General features: G+C 41.9%; 5 protein-coding genes across 5 annotated transcripts; 4 read left to right on the top strand and 1 right to left on the bottom strand.

The window, feature by feature from the left end:
- Nucleotides 1-3,855: 3,855 nt before the first annotated feature.
- Nucleotides 3,856-5,288, top strand: LOC144739824 (cilia- and flagella-associated protein 20-like). Its single transcript, XM_078622713.1, has 6 exons — nt 3,856-3,939; nt 4,425-4,504; nt 4,587-4,698; nt 4,804-4,992; nt 5,082-5,195; nt 5,283-5,288. Exons 1-6 carry the CDS (start codon nt 3,856-3,858, stop codon nt 5,286-5,288), a joined length of 585 nt encoding a protein of 194 aa, XP_078478839.1.
- Nucleotides 5,289-6,659: 1,371 nt separating this feature from the next.
- LOC144739823 (cilia- and flagella-associated protein 20-like) lies at nt 6,660-8,453 on the top strand. The gene is made up of 6 exons (XM_078622712.1): nt 6,660-6,743; nt 7,508-7,587; nt 7,674-7,785; nt 7,891-8,079; nt 8,231-8,344; nt 8,448-8,453. Exons 1-6 carry the CDS (start codon nt 6,660-6,662, stop codon nt 8,451-8,453), a joined length of 585 nt encoding a protein of 194 aa, XP_078478838.1.
- A 1,650-nt stretch (nt 8,454-10,103) lies between these two features.
- LOC144739821 (cAMP-dependent protein kinase type I-alpha regulatory subunit) lies at nt 10,104-13,738 on the bottom strand. The gene is made up of 10 exons (XM_078622710.1): nt 13,565-13,738; nt 12,676-12,843; nt 12,503-12,594; nt 12,221-12,282; nt 12,098-12,144; nt 11,837-11,995; nt 11,698-11,758; nt 10,885-11,006; nt 10,355-10,436; nt 10,104-10,276 (listed from the first exon to the last, which is right to left on the bottom strand). Exons 1-10 carry the CDS (start codon nt 13,736-13,738, stop codon nt 10,104-10,106), a joined length of 1,140 nt encoding a protein of 379 aa, XP_078478836.1.
- Nucleotides 13,739-15,935: 2,197 nt separating this feature from the next.
- Nucleotides 15,936-18,869, top strand: LOC144739822 (actin-related protein 2/3 complex subunit 1A-A-like). The gene is made up of 9 exons (XM_078622711.1): nt 15,936-15,999; nt 16,740-16,844; nt 16,918-17,140; nt 17,278-17,385; nt 17,480-17,686; nt 17,884-17,959; nt 18,131-18,318; nt 18,462-18,552; nt 18,864-18,869. The coding sequence occupies exons 1-9, from the start codon at nt 15,936-15,938 to the stop codon at nt 18,867-18,869; spliced, it is 1,068 nt and encodes a 355-aa protein (XP_078478837.1).
- A 640-nt stretch (nt 18,870-19,509) lies between these two features.
- On the top strand, nt 19,510-20,968 carry LOC144739825 (cilia- and flagella-associated protein 20-like; the record flags this gene model as incomplete). Its single annotated transcript, XM_078622714.1, has 5 exons — nt 19,510-19,593; nt 20,177-20,256; nt 20,341-20,452; nt 20,560-20,748; nt 20,838-20,968. Coding segments are annotated over exons 1-5 (596 nt in total), but the record flags the coding sequence as incomplete, so codon positions are not given.
- Nucleotides 20,969-22,380: the final 1,412 nt, after the last annotated feature.

The following is a 22,380-nucleotide window of genomic DNA, read 5'->3' as shown; positions in this document are numbered from 1 at the left end:
TCTCCCCTGGAGGCTGATTTTAGATGCTCTGTTCGGGACATGGGCCTCCTGGTGCCTTTGGTCTGGTTGCTAAGGAGCAGTTTGTGGAACATTATGAAAATACAGCGGCGTTACTAGGTCTGGATGTGAGGACAGAGGAGGTGGGCTCAGGGGCAGGATGTGGTGGTTTAGCTCAGTAGGAGAGGGGGTTCCCCCAGTGCTGTCATCTATGAATGGAGCTGAATGGAGAAACTGCAGGGACTTCGTAAAGTGGCACCACAGTTCCCTGTCCAGTCAGAGGCTCTGCCGCCATCCATCACACAGCATCCCTGCCTTTTATGGTCTGAAATGGAGGCTGAGACAAAGGAGGTAGGGGAGAAAGAAGACCCATGAAAGAAGGCAGTGTCTCTTAATTTCTCCTCAAGCTTATTCTGAGTGTGTGATTGATGGTGTTTGGTTTCCAGGTAACAACCATTGTTAGTCTAACAGGAGGAAATGTTCGGAGCCTCCTCGATAATCAAGATTTCAGCCTCTTAAATCACACTGATCCCTGGTTTGGAGAAGCATCATTCCATACATGTCTCAGTCGCACACTGGCATCCTGTACAGTGTTTCTTTAGAACGATCCGCTGAGACGCTGCCAGACCTCTTGGCTCAGTTTTGATTTATGCACACTAAGTTGATCCAGCCGCTTTACATTGGGCAGAGGTCTGTCTTCCCTCCAATTACCATGCATAGCATCACTAGCGCCACCGCTTTTCTTGGCAGGAGATACTGTTTACCCACTGTTAGAATACTGACAAACTCCATACGGTGGACACACACAGACACACACACACACACACACTCACACAGACATACATACAGAGACACTAAAGATATCGACAAGGCTTGCAAAGGCGACAAGCTGGAAAGAAACAGAGTGATGACAAGCTAACCTAATGTATCCAGCCAGTGAAGGCATGAATGAACCAGTGACAATGACAATGAATGTGTTTGCATTCAGGCGCCTTTGGGTGTTTCATTTGAAATCAAACTACTAGTTTACAGTTTTCTGTAGGCAAATTACTATTCATACTGTCACATTCGTCTGAAAACAATATGAATGAATGAATGACCCCCCCCCCCCCCCCCCTCGCCCCCACCGAACCCCCTACACACAGACACATACACACACTTAATTTATCAAGTAACCTTCATTCCTACCCACCCATGGATTTATTTCTCAGTTGGGTACACTGACACCTTTCTCATCTAGAGTTTACCACAATCCTGTTTAACTAGAGGGGGGGCCGGTCCATTTGTTTGTTTGCTTGTTTTCTTCTCTTCCAACTATGCCTTTATTCTGTGTGAGCACACGAAGCAGAGACTAACTCTGAAACATTCCTCGCTTGATGGATTTGTGTGCAAATGACACCACGAACAAATCTTCACTTCAAATGCGTTAGTAAACGGCTGTGTGTGGTTTGCAGCGTGTGAGTTTCAGGCCACGATGCAGCTGTGCTAAAGTGTTTGCTCAAAATCACTACTAAACAACTAAATAAGAATCAAACAGGCTGCAATGCCTCAGGATCATGTCCTGGAAACAACAGTCAGACAAATAAACACACATTTTAACAGGTGCCATGTAGTTTATCCAGATCTACTCGAGTGTCTTGGTTTTCATTCATCACCACAGTCAAAACCTGAAGGTTTTTTGTACCGTTTGTTGTTTGAGAATCAACTTGTCAACAGGAAACCCTCCTCCAGATCTGCTTCTCTGCAAATATAAACGAAGGAAATAAGTGGAAATGAGGTCAGGTGAGGTAAACAAGAGGGAAATAGAGGATCTGCTATGCTGGGGTGAGCAGGGAACACCTGGGTGGCTGGGCCTGAGTCAGGGCCTCCTCTTCCTGTCTTAATAGGGTTTTAAAGGAGCTGTTGTTTGTCAGGTTCTGGGTTGCTGTGGTGTTCCATCGAAGCTGGGTGAAGCTGTCACCACTGACCAGGTTCATGGAAAGGTCTGGTCAGCTGGGCTTGGCACAGGACATGCTCATTTACAGAGTTGCTGGTACATCAGGTACACTTGGCTGCATAAATGGAGTGCAGTCCAACTCAAATTTGGCCTTTTCTTGGTTGGCAATATGCTGCCCTCTGGCTGATATGGTGCCAAAAATGTGTTAAATTAGTTCAGTGGTTACATTTGGGGAATTTATTTTAGGGCATAATTGCAGAGGGATATTTCTAATATCTATTTCCATCAGAGCTAGGTGAAGAAAAAAGAATAAATATAAGATTTGGGACTTCATTTAGTTGACATGTTAATGAAGTGAAAGAGCGTATCTGAAAATGTTGCGCTTGATCTTTTAAATCATAAACAACTGCCAAATCCCAAAGCATCCAGAACATTCTTTAAATTTCATATTGTGCAGTCACATGGTCATTCCCTCGTTCCCCTGGTAGAAAATAGAAACAGTATTCAAATGAAGTGATGGAAGTGTTTGAGCCAGGAATCTACCTGCAGTCAAGTTATGTCCAGACAAATTCCATCATACATCAGGATTTAACGGTCCTCTGCGCTCACGTGGAAATCGATGAAATCGTTGGCTTGTGCTGCCCTCTAGTGTTCACATACATGTGATGGGGATCATGGGTGGATCTACAGGGAGGGAAGGGGGACAACTGCCCCCCTGGTTTATAGCTTGCCCCCCCCCCCCCCCCCCCCCAACTACCCCCCTCCTAACATTTATGTGTTAAAAATAAAACTTGTAAAACCAAATTGCTTAAATGTCTAAAAGCACATTTTTGCATTGAAAAATTAGAATATTTTGCCAAAAAATACATAATTTCAACTAAACTATTGGGTACCTGAAAAGCTTAGTTACGGCCCTGCGTCGGCCCATTTGCCTTCCGCTGCGCTGCAGCGAGCTGTGCTGCGTCACGCCTCGTGAGTGAGACTGTCTTCAGTCTGGAAGGGTGGAGTCACTGAGCAGGACAGGTAAAGCTATTTTTTCCCCATGTGGTGCTCTAAGGCACAGAGTTTAAGTCAAATAAAACTTGTAATGACTCCTAAAACAGACGGATGATCGCGGCGCAGTACGCTCATTAATTTCTTGCCAGCATCACTCACACTCGTGTTTTGGATTGTTGGAGCGCATTTCCCTTGTTAGTTTAGCCAACAGTTAGCACAAAAGCAGTTTCTCCATAGGGTCGTTATTTAATGGGCTGAATCTTGACTGGTGGCTCTACATGATGATCACAGCAAAAAGACACAATGAAACCCCATGACTGTACATCCATCCATACTGTAAGACAGATCAAATAGACTACATAGAATAACAGATGTCTGTAAATGTGATAAATCACTTTATTTATAGGCTGTTTATAATATGCAATGAAAAAAAAAAAAATCATGATGCTTGAAATTCGCAGGGCACGATGAAAAGAAAATTTTAAAGTTTTTTGGGAAAAAAAAGTGGCACCAGGCCACCCTGCTTGGACCTTTTGCCTCTCCTTTGCCCCCCCCCCCCCCCCCCATGTAGTTGTTTCTAGATCCGCCACTGATAGGGATTTAAAGGTTTTTATTGCTAAACAATATGTTTCCACTTTTTTTTAAATAATTGGCTTTTTTCATTTACATTTTTGCTGACAATTGTCTTAGCTTTTGCGAACACACGCTCACATTGCACTGATGAGGCTGGGGTAGACGAATGGTATTGGCAGAGCCAGACACATGTGATTCACGCAGGCGACCAAAGCATTTACCACTCCATACATCGGTCATGTGCCTTTTTTCGCTTTGAAGTGAGCTTTGAAGCAACGGTTCAAAGGAAATGCTGCTCCTACATATAGGGGCTTGTATCTGAGCATCGGTGTGAGACGGCCATCAATTCCAGTATGTTCAGAAATACCTTTCAAAGTGGCTTCTTGTCCATCTTGTACACCATTGGCAGCAAACCGCTTGAGATATGGGCTGTAGCGGTAAGCAGCCACTGCTGAAATGATCTATGAAAAACATTGTTCGCTTCCTTCTGCTAAAGCTAACTGAGTGATGTAGTAAGGTCACCAAGTTATGAACATGTACATGCTGGGCCAGCAGACACTGTCGCTAAGCAACAGTTCGACTTTTTTGTCGTCATCCTCACAGCTCCCACATCACATTTAGAGATGATAAAGATTAGACTTATACTCAGTGTGTTTGTTTATGATACACACCATCGACCACAGAAGGATGAGTTTGTTCATACTGGTAATTCAATTTGATGTATATAGCCCAACATCAGAATTACAAATGTCTCCATCGACTTTACAGTCCGCATAATACAACGTGCTCTGTCCTTAGACCCTCAGTCAGGGTGAGAAAAAACTGCCAACAAAACACTTTAACAGGGGGGAAAATACTAATGGATAGACCATGAAAAACATTTCAAGAGAAATAATTGTATTCAGAATTTACTGTCTTGCAGGTGAAGAATGGTCACATCAAAAGAATCCCAGATGATGACATATGCTCACTGGTGCTGGAGGTTGTGGGTAGAAATGTCAGGTTAGTTTGTATTTGTTGAACTCAACTCACATCAACTAAAGATACTGTATAGTCATCCTCTGTCTCCCTGTCCTCCCTCCAGTACCACCTATATAACATGTCCTGCAGACCCTAAGGAGACACTGGGCATCAAGCTTCCTTTCCTGGTCCTGATTGTCAAGAACCTGAAAAAAGAATTCACTTTTGAAGTCCAGGTACAGATACAGACTCCTGTTATGTCTTGTATGAGACATACAGTCCATTTTGGGGATTTGTGGTGACCACTGTTCTCTGTCTCCTTCCACTTCCACAACTGTCAGATTTTAGATGATCAAAATTGTCGGCGACGTTTTCGTGCAAGTAATTACCTAAGAAAACCTCAACTGAGCCACTTCAGCGGCATGATGCCCATGAAGCTGGATAATGGCTGGAATCAGATCCAGTTTAACCTGACAGACTTCACCAGGAGGGCCTATGGAACCAACTATACAGAGACACTGCGCGTGCAGGTCAATTTACAATTGCCATTTACTGTCAAGACTGATAATACACATTATTCAACATATTAGGCATTAAACAGAATGTGTTCTCCTTTCAGATCCATGCAAACTGTCGGATCAGGAGGGTGTATTTTTGTGACAGGTTATATTCAGAAGACGAGCTTCCAGCTGAGTTCAAACTGATCCTGCCTATCCAGAGCCAGAAGTCCAAGGTGAGACGTTCTGCTGGGTTTGTGTTGACAGTGCAATGACAACATTTACAGTTTGATTAATGACATGTCTGTGTTTGTTTCTTGCAGCAGTAGAACCCCTAACATACACGATCCCCAATAAATGTTTTATTAATATATTGATGTTTAATTTTTCATTTTCCGTTATTTTACATTTAACTTGCCAATTTTTGATGATTTTTCCTCAAAATCGCTGAATTTTCATATTTGCAGCTGAAATAATGAGAAGAGACGCATGGAAGCACCAGCTGGCTGTGCCTCACGAGGATTGCGCAATGCTAGCGGTGACAGCCGAGTGCTTTCTCTCTGTATGTCACTCTTAAGATGTTCAAACATTTGCTATATATGAAATAAATTTCCATAGTTAAACTGATGTTCTGTCTTTTTGTCAACAACTGTATGCATGTAACGTCTTTCGTATGCTGAGCAATTAAGGCACGTAGTTTGCCTACCTCATGCTAGGGGGCACTAGTGAGCTCAGGGATTCTTCTTGACTCCTCAGTTAGAATAAGGTTGTGTTGTGTTCCTTGGGCAAGACACTTCACCCACACTGCCCTGTATGAATGTGAGTGAATGTTTGGTGGTCGTCAGAGAGACTGTTGGTGTGAATTGGCAGCCACATTTCTATCAGTCTGCCCCAGGGCAGCTGTGTCTACAGACGTAGTTTACCACCATCAAGGTATGGTGGCATTCATTCATTCATTCATACCATGAGGGTATAAATGTGGAGACAATGAATAATGTATCCACTTCCGCTGTAAAGTGTCTTTGGGTTTTGAGAAAAGCACTAAATAAGGTTGGTCTGTTATTACAAATTCCAAAAATGGTCCAATCTGGATTTTGAACTGACGCAGCAATAAAGGACAACCAATGATCTCCAATGAGACTTGAGGAACGATAAAGAACATTGCTACAAACAAGTTATTGATGCTTTTGTTCAGAAGGAGCAGTGCATAGACTTCATTTAGGAGTCAAGGTAACACCATAATAACATTTGGGGTTTTTTATTAAATGTGTATTTTTGTGTGCTTCAGTTTGTACAATGGCATTGCATGAATTGTCTGTATTTTAACTATATCTCCACCTACTGTAAAAGGCTAGCAGAAGTAAGAGACCCAACATAAAGTTATTTATCATACACTACAGTCAAAAGTTTGGAAACACCATGTCATTCAATTGAGAAAAATTGGGAAAAAAATAAGTTCAATTTTATTCAACTGCAATTTTAAAAAAATGATTCGCATGATAGGACTGCTGTAACATTTTTCCATCGTTGTTTTATAGTATTCATTTTATTTTTCACATGAGAGCCAGTTGTGCATCACTCCAAATCACCCGGGGGCGGTATATCGCCAAACCCTTGCTTGCTTCTACGGTAGTTGAGAGAAAGAAGAAAAAGCAACAGCAGAAGAGCGAGGAGCCAAAAAAGTACTACAAAATACCAATATGTTCAAAAATACCTTTCAGAGCGGGTTTTTGTCAATTTTATACAGTATCGGCAGCAAACCTCTTCAGATTTGGGACAAAAAGGTAAACGGACACTCAAGAAACAGTTTCTTATCAAATCCAACGTTAGCTGACTTCGATTGTTGTGCTAATGCTAATGCTAATGCTGTGTATCCATGGTGTATGTCGGTCAATGAACAGACAGGAGAACGTTTCGTTCATAATCTAAAGAAAGTGGTCATGAAAGCTGTCATCGTTAGACATTTTTAGAGCCTTTTTATCTATTTCTGTTAACTCGTGTGAGTGAGAAATAGTTCTCACTGCTGTGAGCGACGACTCCTAATATGAGAAATTATAAAAAAATATGGATATTTATTTTCAAATGGAAGTTGACATACAGATTTCTGGCACAGATACGAGGGTGCAACATAGTTCCAGTTGGGCGGAAATAATACTTATGTCATTCATTTGGGTGTTTGCAATATTTTTTAACAAATCTTGCAACTCAAATATGGAGGAAGAGACTTCCTACCTGGAAAGCGAGCTAAAAGGGTTACAGGAAAATATGCTAGCAGGTTTTCTTGACTACAGCAGAAGCTAACACGTTCGTTGTTGCTTAGCAACGGTTAGGCAGCCTTAAATGAGGTTTACTGTCCATGAGGGATTAGCCAGAGCTATTAATAAAGTGTTTAATGTGCATAATCAATCCAGTAATGACTGTATTTAAACTGCTATTCCCTGTCAGGTTTAAGATGGTGTTACATTGCAAAGGGCTGTAAATGTCCAAAGCAGCAGAAGTTGCATCAGCATAGACAAACTTAAACTAAACACGATTTGTGGTGTTGCAGGTGAGGAATGGTCACATCAAGAGAATCCCAGATAATGACATCCACTCACTGGTGTTGGAGGTAGAAGGTACAAATGTCAGGTAGGTTTGTGTCCTTTAAAGTCAACATTCAGCTCAGGTCTGCTCAGCACCCTCAGAGTTCCTCTGTCTCCCTGTCCTCCCTCCAGTACCACCTACATAACATGTCCTGCAGACCCCAGGAAGACACTGGGCATCAAGCTTCCTTTCCTGGTCATGATTGTCAAGAACCTGAAAAAATACTTTACCTTTGAAGTCCAGGTACGGATGCAGACTCGTGTTATGTCTTGGAGACATACAGTCCATTTTGAGATTTGTGGTGACCAGTGTTTTCTCTTTGTGTCCTTCCATTTCTACAACTCTCAGGTTCTAGATGATAAAAATGTGCGCCGACGGTTCCGTGCAAGTAATTACCAGAGTACGACACGAGTGAAGCCCTTCATCTGTACAATGCCCATGAGGTTGGATGAGGGCTGGAATCAGATTCAGTTTAACTTGTCAGACTTCACCAGGAGGGCCTATGGAACCAACTACATAGAGACACTACGAGTGCAGGTCAGCTAACAGACATTTAGTGCAGAGAAGCACTTTGTCTTTCTTTTGATAGCGTGGAAGAGAAGGGCAGCACAATTGTTGCTTTAATCTTCATTCAATGTGAAAACTGTTTATACTATGAGACATGAAACAGAATGTGTTCTCCTTTCAGATCCATGCAAACTGTCGGATCAGGAGGGTTTATTTTTCTGACAGGTTATATTCAGAAGATGAGCTCCCAGCTGAGTTCAAAATGTACCTGCCTGTCCAGAGCCAGAAGGCCAAGGTGAGACACACGATCGACTGGGGTTTTTTTGTGATGAGAGTTTAATGAGAAAATTGATTGTTGCAGTAATAGTCTAACATGTTTATATTTCTGTTTCTTGCAGCAGTAGAGCGAGAAGAGTTTTTTTTGGTGTTATTGTTTTTGTGTTTTTAAATGTTGAATTTGTATCTTAATGCAGAGTTAATTAAAAGATGTTGAAAGCAGTTCCCATGTTCCAGTGAGTTTTCCAGTGGATCTTCCACACAGACAGGAGCACAAACTCGAGTGCTGTTGTTGTCTAAATACTAGCTGACATTTAGGACCATCACGTCATAATCCACAAGCACTTATCACGGTCGTTTTACACTATTAGGATATTTGGATGTTCTTACTTAACATCGGACCATTGTCCCGGATTTTGAGATGCCACAATTATCGTCTGTGTTCCTAGACATTACACACACGCCAAACATTAAGTGTAAAGGTTTTTATTCTTTGATCATACTTTTGAATATTAGCAGTTTTGCAAATATATGGACGTTTTTAGATTTGTTGCAAAGGTAGGCGGGTGCAAAAGAAGACATACCAGTCGGGTGATACCTTCTACCGTGTTGGGTCTTTTCTGTTAGTTTAACAAACCCAAATGTGGAGGAGAAATTAAACCAGGAAAAAGAACCTGAGAAAGTAGTTCTCAGTGTTCTACTGAACAAAGTTAAAATGACCATAAAGGTCCATGACCATGAGTTATTTTAGTTTAGGAGAGACAGATTTTGTATTTGGGTTGCAGTATTCTTCAGGTTGAGGTTTGAGAAACTGAAAAACAGCACAAAATGGAAAAGGATCATCTTTATTTGCAAAAGAATTCTGCATCCTGGTGGTAAAATGTGAGACAAGACATCAGTCAAACTGCAGAAGTTGGCTGCAATATGTGTTAACAAAGACCAGCAGGGCTTGACTGGAAGATTTAGTCCCACATCAAATCGAAACCACGAGTTGATGTGGTGCTACGTAAAAAAAAATCCCCCTTTAACCCTCAAGGGACCATCAATGAGCCATAGTTTATGGCGGCCATAGAGTCTGCTGCTTTTGAGAATAAAAAATATCTGGATAATTACAAACAAACAGCAGCCAACAGTTCATCTGTCGTATGAAAACAAAACAGCATCACTGAAGAACTCGACTAAAAAATATTTAACTGTGCATCCACTGTTAAAGTGCTACAGTTTAAGGCGGAATGAGAAGGATTTGACTCCACAGAATTTTGTAGTAAAGTATGCAACTTACAAATATAATTTGACTATCATCACCTAAGACGCAGCACTCAGAAAGGATATATATATATATGTATATTTTTTTTACTGGTCTAATTCATAGGTAACTGGACTTGTAGTTTACTACAACTAACAAGTACAACTCCAATTGCATATGGATTAACCCAAGATACCATGACCTGGATGACTGAGAACCTTCACAGACAGATATTTATCTTACTTAAAATAAGGTTGTTTATCACTTGCTGCTCCTGACTGGTTGGAGCCACGACATCAAGACTCAGAGGAGTCACAGGGATCATAGGTAGTTACACATGTACATTTAAGTACACACACACACACCCCTTTGATTTGGTATTACAGCAAAACTGTATCGCACCTCAGTACCTTTATAACATAACACCTAAAAAAGAGTAACAGACATATTTAAGAGGTCAATGTGAGATAAAAAACAAGTAGGAAACTAAAGCATCTGTGTTGGTGAAAAACTGGCGCTGAGTGCAAAGAGCTCAGACAGAGAGGGAAACAAAGCTGTTGTACTGCTCTATGTTTCTCTTCAGGATGTCAGAGCAGGGACCAAGGACTCTCTCAAACCGCGGTCGGTCCAGTTTCACACACTTCAGCGGTCCACATGCGAGGACAGTGGCAGCACGGGGCCGGTTCATTAGCAGGGCGATCTCACCTGACAACCAGGAACAAAGACTCACATTACACCACCACCTTCAACAGTGAACTTGGAAAAGCTCAGTGACGGACTTACCAAAGTAATCTGATGGTCCAAGTCTGCCGACTTCCACAAACTCCTCATCCTCAGAACGTCTCTGCAGCACTGCTGCTGTGCCCTGACAGCACACGAAAAGACATTTGTTACGTAACAGACTTCTGAATACTGAAAATATCTTTGTCCCATGGGACCAGAGATGGTACAGCTGTGACTAAATATTGTGTGAATTACCCTGTACTGGCATGTATATGTAGGTACCAGGGACCCAGTGTAACCCCACCCAACTGAACTGTCTCAAAGTGCAAAATATAAAGAAATGAAAACTTAAAAAAGAAAATATCCTAAGATCGCCTAAGATTTCAGGGGAGTGGTGACGACAGTTTTGTCAAACCCGAGGCTGACGTGGAACAAAGGTGTACAGCAGCCTGCTCTGAGCCACAGATCAGAGCTGCTGCCTGATCCCATCCCCTCCCGCCTCACCACACAGTACCATAGTGAGGACAGTCATGTCTTGAGCCAGTGAGTGTTTCGAACATACAGACACTAAGAACATATGTGGTACATACCTCCAGGATGATATAGAACTCACTGCCAGGCTCCCCCTGCACCACGATCTTCTGGCTGTCTTCAAACTGCACTGTCTCCAGGGCATCAGCCACAGTGAGCCGCTCCCACTCGTCCAGAGATTCTGTTTAGGGACTTCGCTCAGGTCAACACAACACAGGTCAACTCATCTGAAAACTAGTGCCACTTTTCTACTTTACAGTTCCAGCTGTACGTGATTCTACTCTGTTTGGTCCCAGACACGCTGTTTCCATTACAAGCCTTGATTTCAGTGCTGATGTCACAGTAATGACTGCACCAAACTGCTGTTACTGTGTTTTATACACGTCACAAACATAAATCATGTAGGACATGGAGGAGATGTTGAACTTGCTGCTCCATTTATGTCTTTTTGGCACAGACCAGCACCAGAAGAGACACACAGCAGGAAAAGATTGCACAGACGAAACGTTTTCTGAACATTTTCACCAGAAACCAAACACACATATGTCTGTACTTCATTGACGGACCATAGTGTCATTTTCTGCACTCACCAGCCCCGCTAAATGAGCATGAGACGAGGAATAAACTACGGTCGCTGTATCACCGGTATCAAAGAATGCTGGTGTCTTGTGTTGACAGTAGTACTGAGGACATCTCTGTGCTTGACCAATCAGAGGCCGGTAATCTGTATGTACGATGTCACGTTAGTACCTCAACAGAGTAGGTTCTATCTCTAATGGAAACACAAAAACAAGTTGAGTCGAGTCCAGTCGTGTTGGAACTGTAAAGTAGAAAAGGGTTTTCTTTCTTTCTTTCATTGAAAGAACTCTCACCTAGAATGGACACCTTGCTCAGGAACTCCTCATACATCTTGCGCTTTCTCAAAGTGCTTCCCTATACAACAAAACATTTGTGAGTTCATATCCTGTTTTGGGCAATTCCCAGTCATTGAGGACGTGTTTGGCTGCTTACCATCAATATTCTCCTGTAGCAGTCTCTGTCGATGCCCCACAGCTTGACGTTAGACTTCGCCCGCACCGTAGCTGCACGGGGGGTCCCATAGATCAGAGCCAGCTCCCCAAAACTGCCTCCCTCTCCAATGCTGGTCACCCACTCGTTGTTCACATAAACCTGGAAGGAAATCAAATGTGATAGAACCTCCAAATACTCTTCACAAAACTGGCCGAGGCCTCCTGGACTTTACACGTGTTCAGAAACATAAAGAGCTCTTACATCCATCTCTCCCTGCTCGATGACATAGAAGTTATCACCCTCATCACCTGAAACAAAAAACAATTCAGAAATTAAGAAGAGCAATACACAATGTTGGTACTTGAAAAGGACTGACTGGTTCACCTTGTTGGATGACTGTTTCTCCAGCGATGTAGTTGACAGAAAACATTGCATCGAAAATGTCACTAGAAGAAAATGTGATGAGCTTTTAATGTTTTGACTTTTGAAGTTTGTTTCTTTTTGACGATTGCATTGTGCAATGCTCTTTCCTGATGAGCACCCACTTCCCCTTTCGCTTGCTGGCTGAACCCAACCAGTGAAAGTAGTACATGTTGAAATTACATGGTATTATATGTTATATTTAATGATATGGTTTGATGCTATGTAATCAGAATGACTGGTCACCTCTTCTCATTGTTGTCTAAGTGCGCAAACAGCACATTCCTCTCCATGGACTTGGCCAAGGCTGCGGTGGTCTTATAGTCTTTTGGGATTACCTGAAGTAAATTCATTTAACATTTTAACTGTTGTCAAAATCATAATCATATCGAAGAGTGATTAATGAACAACCCCCTGACCTTTCTGACATAGGAGTCAGCATCTTCCTCAGTGTACACCTCAGCGCTGATGGCTCCTCTCCGGTTCCGACCCGTCACCACAGGGTTCATGGTTGGAGAAACTTCATCATCTCGGGTGTCAGACCACACAGCAGACTTCTGCTGTGCTAGCATCTGCTGGGCCTCTTCCTGCCGCACAAAACCCATCAAAGTGAAGAGGTGCTTCAGTGAATGACATTTTTGTTCAATTATAAACAGGCCGTGTGCTCAATTAAATAGCATAATGGATGAAAAAAAAGTCTGTCACAAGTGGTAGTGTTGTTTTGGTGAAGAGATGGACGACGGAACACGTAACCATAGCAAATATTCTTATTTAGACGACTGCTGCCATCATACAGACAGATGGGTATCATTAGGTATAAGTCTGGAAACGTCTTGAAAGCCTGCGCTAAAGAAAAGGTGATTGCATGAAATCACCAAATTAACAGTAAATTCTCTGCACTTGTCTTCTTCTAATGTGATTAAAGTGGTTTTCCATATTTTCCATTAGATTCAATAGAACTTTCTTAATTCCCTAAGGCAATTCCAGTTCCAACAGCAGCACCACACATTATAGACCAGATTAATACTGGTACTTTGAACAGAACATGAATTAAATTAAAAATATTAAATGAGCAGCAACATTGGAATGTGTGATTAAAATTGGAGCCAATTGGAGTGTCTATGTAGGTGCCCGGGACTTGTAAAAACTGTAATAAATAATATAAAATAAAATGTTCCGGTTTTGTCTGTGGTCATACTGTCATTTATGCAACTGTTTGTAGTGCTGATGCTTCACCTGAATGTGGTTTATCTCACTGGTGCATTCCCTGGTGAAGAAAGGTCAAAGGTTGAACCCAGGTGCACCCACCTTCTCCAGCCGGTCGAACAGCTCCCTCAGGAAGGCCATGGGCCGCTCGGGTCGGGCTGTGCACAGCTGAACGATGCAGTCTTTGAGCAGCTGCTGGATGTTGTGCTTCTGGACATAAACCTCACACTCTCGCAGACTCCCTTCCTCCTCACTTCTCGTACCGGTGGACGCCATCGTTTTCTCCGTGACCTGCGAGAAGTGGAGGGAGAAACACCGTGATGTCTCTGAAAGCTGTTCGGTCCTCAAACAGTACAAAGTTGACCGAATGTTTACAAATGGCGTTTACACTGCCGTTAGTTACAGTTTCTCTCCTTTGACGGCCATTATGACTAAGCGTAGAACGCGTTGAATTCATTTAACACATTTAGTTATTAACAATGAAGTTTTCTTTACTTTTGAAGAGCAGCATTCACGTTAGCTTGCTGAGCAAACTGTTAGCCACCCGCACCAACGCAGTGAAACAACGCAGAAACACACAGAGCGACAGATGAAGACATCTGTACAAATACTACTACTGAAATTACAAACTCCCCTGAAATCGCTACCACATAAAAACCTGCCTTTGTGTTGTTTTCCTGACAGCAGATAACTTTCGTCTTTCTTCGTCCTCGGTTTGGCAAACGACAAGAAACAGAGACAGTTTCACACAGAGACGTCGTCTCATGTCCGGTGATCGTCGACTGTATTGTCCTATTGATATTATGTATTTTATTTTATTTTATCACAACGTGTAGGTAGATGTATCTGTATGCAGATTATACAGGAAAAATAGTTTTCCGTGAAACGTCTTTTGTAAAGGAACAATGACAAGGACGTGTGGTACATACAACCACGCCCATTCGGAGACTGGAAGCGCAGACTGGCTTACAGACGAGTAGTACATCTTGGTTTATAATATCTTTGTCACACAGTTGTTTTCCTACACATTACTTATTCCTATATAGCCTTAATGTCTGCATGAGTGTGAATTTACTGTAAGGGTTTGACCGCCTCTGTGATTTGCAGAGTAAGCAAAATGGAAATAATTTCCACTGCATATAAAGTAGATGCATATGGGCTTTCCCTCCTCCTTCTGGATGTATTGACCCAGTTGTAATCACATACGCATAGTGTCTATATCTTTAATTCAAGAGTGTTACAAATGCTGTAAAAGCCCAAAGCTGACTGTTATCATCTCCACAACTGAAATGACCACACATTTGTTGGTTTTTACTTGCAAAAGCAATTACAACCTCACAGTGAGGCACAGTCTATCCCCCGCCCCTGATCCCCCTTCCTTTCTGATGACCATCTCAGTTCAGACTGTACCTGTTGAAGAGCAGGGTTCATTCCTTCCTCATAAGCAGTGATATTTCAAACCTCTCTGTTTCCTTCTTTCCCTCTACACCCATTTGTGCTAAAACAGAAATGAAATATTTCTCACACCTTCTCACACATTAATAGCAAGTCTGTTTATCACAATAACTTTCCATCATTGATACTGATGTAATCATCAGTGATTTTTAGATATAGTGCACATATCTGATACAATCATTATCATCACTACATATGAGATATCAAAACAAAAGCCTTCACCCTGTATTGCACTTCTTGAGTTGCAGAGGGGAGCGGCTCACAACAGCTATTTGCAGACACGCCTACCTTTCTTTCACTCCCTCCAGTAATATCAGTCACTTCCTTAGTTTGACTGCTCAGCTCTGTTCGTGTCGACTGCCCAGAGTCCACGAATACGAACTTGATCCTCTCCTCACCACTAACTCAGCTCAGCCACACACAGGTATGGTATAGCTTTCTTGTTTGTCATATGATATGTCTTTTCTTTACTTTTTTTGAATCAGCCTAATGGAAATTGTCTTCATCATTACTCTCTTTTATAATTCCCTTCTGTCTGTTTAATAATCTTAGAGAGTGAAGCACTTTTATATATCAAAGTGAGGTAGTTTCTCCTTTGGCTTTTTGCTATCTCTTGTCAGGATAAGGCAGAGAAGAACAGAGACGCAACAATTAACAAATGTTTGCACACCACACCTCAAAAAGGTGAACTATTATGTCAGTGTCACTACTCACGTTGACTTGATGGTAGGTGTTACCAGAGGGAGCATTCATACAACTATAGGTCAGAGGATTTACCTACGTTTTTGGACCAAATGTACAACGTATACTTGAGCTGGTATATATGTTAGTGATGACTGCTTATCTTGTTATAGTGCTAAACTCAGGTGACCTGTTAGCATGCATAATGAAAATGTAATACCACCAATATGTTTTCCTGTCTTCTCCCAGATTGCTTTGTGAAACCTGCATCAGCAAATCTACATACCATCTGTGACAGCAGCCACATTCCAGCAGCCTCCTCTGCCTCTGTTCAGACATGTCGCTCTACAGTTTTGGTCTCGAGCCGCTCTCCTGCCATGCCTGGAACAAAGACAAGACACGTAGGTGGAACAACATACACATCAGTCTGGTTGTATGTTTGTGCACCTATAAATTCTAGAACATGCACATTCATTCCCATAACTTGTGTGTTCAACCCTAGGGTGGGACTTTATTTGCAGTGCAGCTTACAGATACATTTGCTCTTCTTGATGTAATTGCATTGATGTTGCCTGGGGAACTACAAGGAATCGAATTACCATGGCAGGAAATGGACTGAAAGAGGTTCACTGACTGAAGTAGAGATTCAATGACGTTTAATGACTGATGGTTTGTAATTGTCAATGCAGTTACATACGCACACACACACACACACACACACACACACACACACACACACACACACACACACACACACCACACACACACACACACACACACACACACACACACACACATATTACTTAATCTTTTTTTTCCCTGCATTTTATTAGGCCTATTTATTATTCAAAAACATGAATAGATGGCACAAATGGCAGAAATGTCCATCAGCGGATGTACCATAGTTTTTTTTAAATACTATATTAGTACTACATATACTACAATATGTTTAATATCTTCACAGAGAAAGAGAGAATATAGATTGACAGCTCAAAAACAGGAGGCATGAATGTTTCTAAAAGGTCTATTCATCCAGTGGTTATAGAGATATTTCATTCACTAGACAGAATTGTAAATTTTAATATCTTGGTGAACATGTACACAAACATGCTAATTACATTGCTTACATTGCTTCAAACAGAGCTTGCAGTGAGTCCCAACAACAACATAGTTAACATCTATGAAAGGAAAGGCAAAGACTGGGTCAAGATCGATGAGCTGACTGAGCACAGTGGACGAATCACAGGTACCACAGTATTCTATGCCATGCCATGTTTTCCATCATGCTACTTACATGGCGCCACCAAAAACGTCCACAGGCATTGACTGGGGCCCAGAGTCCAACCGCATTGTAACCTGTGCTTCTGATCGCAACGCCTACGTTTGGACTCTGAAGGATGGTGCATGGAAGCCCACCCTGGTCCTGGTACGCATCAACCGTGCAGCAACCTGTGTGAAGTGGTCACCACTGGAGAACAAGTTCGCTCTTGGCAGCGGTGCACGCCTCATCTCTGTCTGCTACTTTGAAAAGGAGAATGATTGGTAACATTTACATTTTTCATTCTGATTTACCCACACAGTCTCTGAGTCCCACGATGGTTGATCTATGACGTGAAACTTACATTTTGAATAAAGCCTTAATAAATAATTCAGGTGATTTCTGTTTGCCCTCCCATCAGGTGGCTGAGTAAGCACATCAAGAAAGCCATTCGCTCCACAGTCCTCAGCCTAGACTGGCATCCCAACAACATCCTGCTTGCAGCTGGGTCTGCAGACTTCCACTGCAGGTGGAGACGCAGAATGACTGTGGCTATTTTGTATAGAAATGTAATAAAATATAAAAAACCCAAACTAAACAAAACAAAAAACTGTACTTCTTAGGGTTTTCTCAACCTACATAAAGGATATTGAGGAAAAGCCTGGGCCCACTGCCTGGGGGGCCAAAATGCCTTTTGGGGAGGTGCTGTTAGAGCATAAGGACTGTGGAGGCTGGGTGCACAGTGTTTCCTTCTCCCCAAGTGGAGACCAGCTTGCCTGGGTTGCCCATAACAGCAGCATCACTGTGGCGGATGCTGTTCAGGGAAAGGGGTGAGTCTGGTGTGTGTGTGTGTGTGTGTGTATATATACTGAATATATATATACACAGTATATAGTATACTTAAGAAAAACGCAAAAGTGCAAACACATGTGATGAACATATGTGATGAAGGGGTTTGCATTTCACTTGTTTTATGTAAAAACTGAAAGCATGTCATGTGCCTGACTTTTGACCTCTGGCTCATCAGGGTAACCCAGCTGATCACAGAGCATCTGCCACTGCTCAGTGTCCTCTATGTCAGCCCCACTGAGATTGTTGCTGCGGTAACTATTATCTACCTGCTCTGTGTGTGTGTGTGTGTGTGTGTGTGTGTGTGTGTGTGTGTGTGTGTGTTCTGTATTCTGCTTTCATTGCTGTAACTCCAATCAATTTTTTTCCTCTACAAATCAATTAATTGTAGTGTTTACTTCTGTTCTCTAACTCTCCCATAACAGGGGCATGATTGTTGTCCCTACCAGTACACTTATAAGGGAGGTGTTCTCCAGTTTGTAAAGAAGCTGGACATCCCCAAGCAGACTTCTAAGACCAGCATGTCAGCCATGCAACACTTCCGTAACCTGGACAAGAAGGCCACAGAGGATGACAGCAATGAGCTGAACACCATTCACCAGAACAGCATCACGTAAGTAAAAGTGCTCTTTCCACTTTCCACAACAGCAGCTTTATCCTCTGAATCTCTTGAACATAATGTTGGAAAGTATATCTGTTCATGCACCATGAGCTCATTACTTTACCATCCAATGCAGTTTGTTATGTGTCTTGCAGGCAGCTTTGTGTTGTATCAGGGGAAAAGGCCAAAGTGGAGAAGTACAGCAGTGTGGGTCTGGATGGAGCCATGGTAATCTGGGATTTTAAGGTATGTGTGACACTTGGTATGTTGTTAAATTCAGTGCATTTCTGTCAGTTTACCAATCCTGGTGAGTAATATAGAGACAATACAATTTGAAAAGAAAGGAAAATATTACTTAACATACAATCTACAAAAAAGTCTATGGTCTTAGGGAAGTTTGTGTAGCTCAATAGAGAGCTGGATACCTGTCATCTCTGTGAATTAAATATTCAGCATTAAATTTCTGCATTTATATGTTACACTGCAAATATAATGTCAATCTACTGCCATCACACCTCATCAGCATTGGCTCTAACATGGGTGTTCTTGTTTTGCAGCACTAAAGAACTACTGACTGGCAGTCTCTGGGTTAACTGAACTGATAACTGCTGTATGTAGCTGCCAGGGAGACTGTCTACATAATACAGAACTACAGATGTAATATTTCTCAATAAAACCATAAAATATTTCATCACAGCTTTCATTTGTATGTGAGTATGTGAGGTATTATTCATTTTCCTTGCTGTTTGTGCTCCAGTGCTTCTTCTGCTCTATTGGTTTTTCATTGTCAAGTGAAAGAAAATGAACCCGAACGGCACTGTCATCGTCAACTGTCAACTCAGCTGGGACTCATGAACTACAAAATTAAATTAGATAGCCTGCAAAGTTGAACAATGACAACAGTGACAATATGAAAGCTCCCGCCCTGGAACATCCGGGAACTGACTTACATCCGGGTACTGCCATCGCCTAGGCAACAACAAACTAACAGCGACCTGACAACCTGTGCTGACAACCACTATCCTGCTGATCCGTGTCCCGCTGGAGGAATATTTCTGTGGATGTTACACAATACGAGAGTATGACCTGATCTTCGTGTTGAACTGTTTACGGGTTCGGTTTGTGTTCGTATCACATTGTGACGACGGAAACGGCGAGCGTAAACAACCGAAGAGCCTGCGCACCGCGGCGTGGACGAGGAAGATGTTCAAGAATACGTATCAAAGTGGCTTCTTGTCTATCTTGTACAGCATCGGCAGCAAACCGCTTGAGATATGGGACGTAGCGGTAAGCAACCATTGCTGGAAAAAATGTGGAAAATCTATGGTTAGCGTCCATGTGCTAAAGCTAACTGCGATGTGTGGTCAGCACGTTAGGAACACTGCTGGTTCAGAAGACGCTGTTGCTAAGCAACAGTTAGACTTTTTTTACTGTCATCCCTTCTCAAAGTCCCTACATCATCTTATTTACAGTGTATTAAGAGTATGATAACAAGATCTGGCCCCCTATACCCATAGCATGTTTATGATACACAAAAAGATGACCATTTTATATTAAGTTAGTACATAGTTGTCATTCAATCTAATTTATATAGCCCAACAACAGAAATTTCATTTGTCTTATTGGACTTAACAGTCAGCATAATACAACACGCTCTGTCCTTAGACCCTCAGTCAAGGCGAGAATAGGCAGAAATAGGCAGAAATCTCAGGAAGAGCCACAGAAAGAAGGATCCCACTCCCTGGGACGGACAGACCAGCAATACAAGGATGTACAGACAATGAAAATAGTAAGATGATAATATGGACATGGTATTAAAAAAAACACATTTCAAGACAAGAATGCGTCTACTGAATTTACTGTCTTGCAGGTGAAGAATGGTCACGTCAAAAGAATCCCAGATGAGGACATACGCTCACTGGTGCTGGAGGTTGTGGGTAGAAATGTCAGGTGAGTTTTGGTTTGTTGAACTCAACTCACATCAGAACTAAAGATACTGTGTAGTCATCCTCTGTCTCCCTGTCCTCCCTCCAGTACCACCTATATAACATGTCCTGCAGACCCGAAGGAGACACTGGGCATCAAGCTTCCTTTCCTGGTCATGATTGTCAAGAACCTGAAAAAATACTTCACGTTTGAAGTCCAGGTACGGATGCAGACTCGTGTTATGTCTTGGAGACATACAGTCCATTTGGGGGATTTGTGGTGACCACTGTTTTCTCACCTGTCTCCTTCCACTTTCACAACTCTCAGGTTTTAGATGATAAAAATTGTCGACGACGTTTTCGTGCAAGTAATTACCAGAGTACGACACGAGTGAGCCATTTCAGCTGCATGATGCCCATGAAGCTGGATGACGGCTGGAATCAGATCCAGTTTAACCTGACAGACTTCACCAGGAGGGCCTATGGAACCAACTATACAGAGACACTGCGCGTGCAGGTCAATTTACAATTTCCATTTACTGTCAAGACTGATAATACACATTATTCAACATAGTAGACATTAAACAGAATGTGTTCTCCTTTCAGATCCATGCAAACTGTCGGATCAGGAGGGTGTATTTTTCTGACAGGTTATATTCAGAAGACGAGCTTCCAGCTGAATTCAAACTGACCCTGCCTATCCAGAGCCAGAGGGCCAAGGTGAGACGTTCTGCTGGGTTTGTGTTGAGAGTGCAATGACAACATTTACAGTTTGATTAATGACATGTCTGTGTTTGTTTCTTGCAGCAGTAAAACCCCCTCAACCCCCTCAGAACCACCTCAATATCTTTTGAGGTGAAGTGTTTATTTATATAGTGATGTTTTCATTTGTTTTTCAGTGTACATGGCATGACACTGGGCTGCAGGTAGAACAGCCAGGCAGGGAAGCAGTTGAGTCACACCGTTCATAAAACTATTGTCTATCATTTTCCATTCGTTATCATTACCCTTTGCTACTTGAATCGGTTGAATTTTCTGGTAAGATTAACAGCGGATGGCATCACCTTCATCATGCAGAGCAGTGTCATCACCTTCGTCATGCAGAAGTCCAGCAGGAACACCCAGATGACACACACCATTCGTCAGAGATTCTAGCTTGAAAACCGTATGCACTGTGGATGTCATGTCAATGTACTGTATATTTATGGGAGTAGAGTGAAAAATGAGGTCACAGCAGCGATTTAAAAAGGAAAAAAATGGGAGAAGTCAAACTGATGAGATCCTAACATTTATTTTCTATTGTTGCAATAAGCTGTTGCACATACACAACCTGCTCACATGAGATCAGAATGAACCAGATTTTTATTGATAATAACATCGCATCATGACATTTTTCACTCGTTTTTACTCCCCTTGCATGAATTGTCTTGAACAGCTTTACATTTAATCACTAAAAAAATCTTCAGAATTAATTTCAGTTATAGAAAGCATGACGTGTCATTTTAAATAAAAACTTGAAATAAAAAAGGGGCACATTTGTTCAAAAAGGCACAGTCCTTTTCATATCATTCACGAACAGATGTACAAAGCCAATGAGCTTTGGAATGAACTGTGTACCAATTACATGGTCTTACAATCACATGCTTTTTATATGGTCTTTTTTATATTGTATAATGTTTATTTGGTTGGTTGGTTGACTCAGTAGGAAGATGTGTGCCAATGTGAAAACAATACATTTCTTTAATTTGGCATTAAATTAATCCAACAGAAATGTCAGTACACACGTCAGCAGTTTCAAATAAATAAAAATACTGGCTCCTCAAAGCCACTTCATGTAAAGTCAATGAAGCAAACATTTTAACAACCTGTATTTGATGGCAACAACATCATTGATGATCAGCATGTGTTTGTAAAGTCACTTACAGCGATAACTAGGTGTTCATGATAAAGGTGTAATTATTAGGCACGTTAGCCTCCTTTGACTCAGCAGGCACCTGTTCATGAATTACTGTACCTACGTTAAAGTCTTGTCTATAAAATATCAGGTGTGGACACTAAACACTATTTTCATGAGCTACAACAGTCGAAACAACGGCACTGTGATAGAGTGTAGCACTGGTGTTACAATCATCTTAATATCACAAGACAG

The sequence above is a fragment of the Lampetra planeri genome, unplaced genomic scaffold (genome assembly GCF_965212315.1).
Source record: "Lampetra planeri unplaced genomic scaffold, kcLamPlan1.2.h2 scaffold_1733, whole genome shotgun sequence".
Lineage (NCBI taxonomy): Eukaryota > Metazoa > Chordata > Hyperoartia > Petromyzontiformes > Petromyzontidae > Lampetra > Lampetra planeri.
This window is presented reverse-complemented; position numbering and strand designations above follow the sequence as displayed.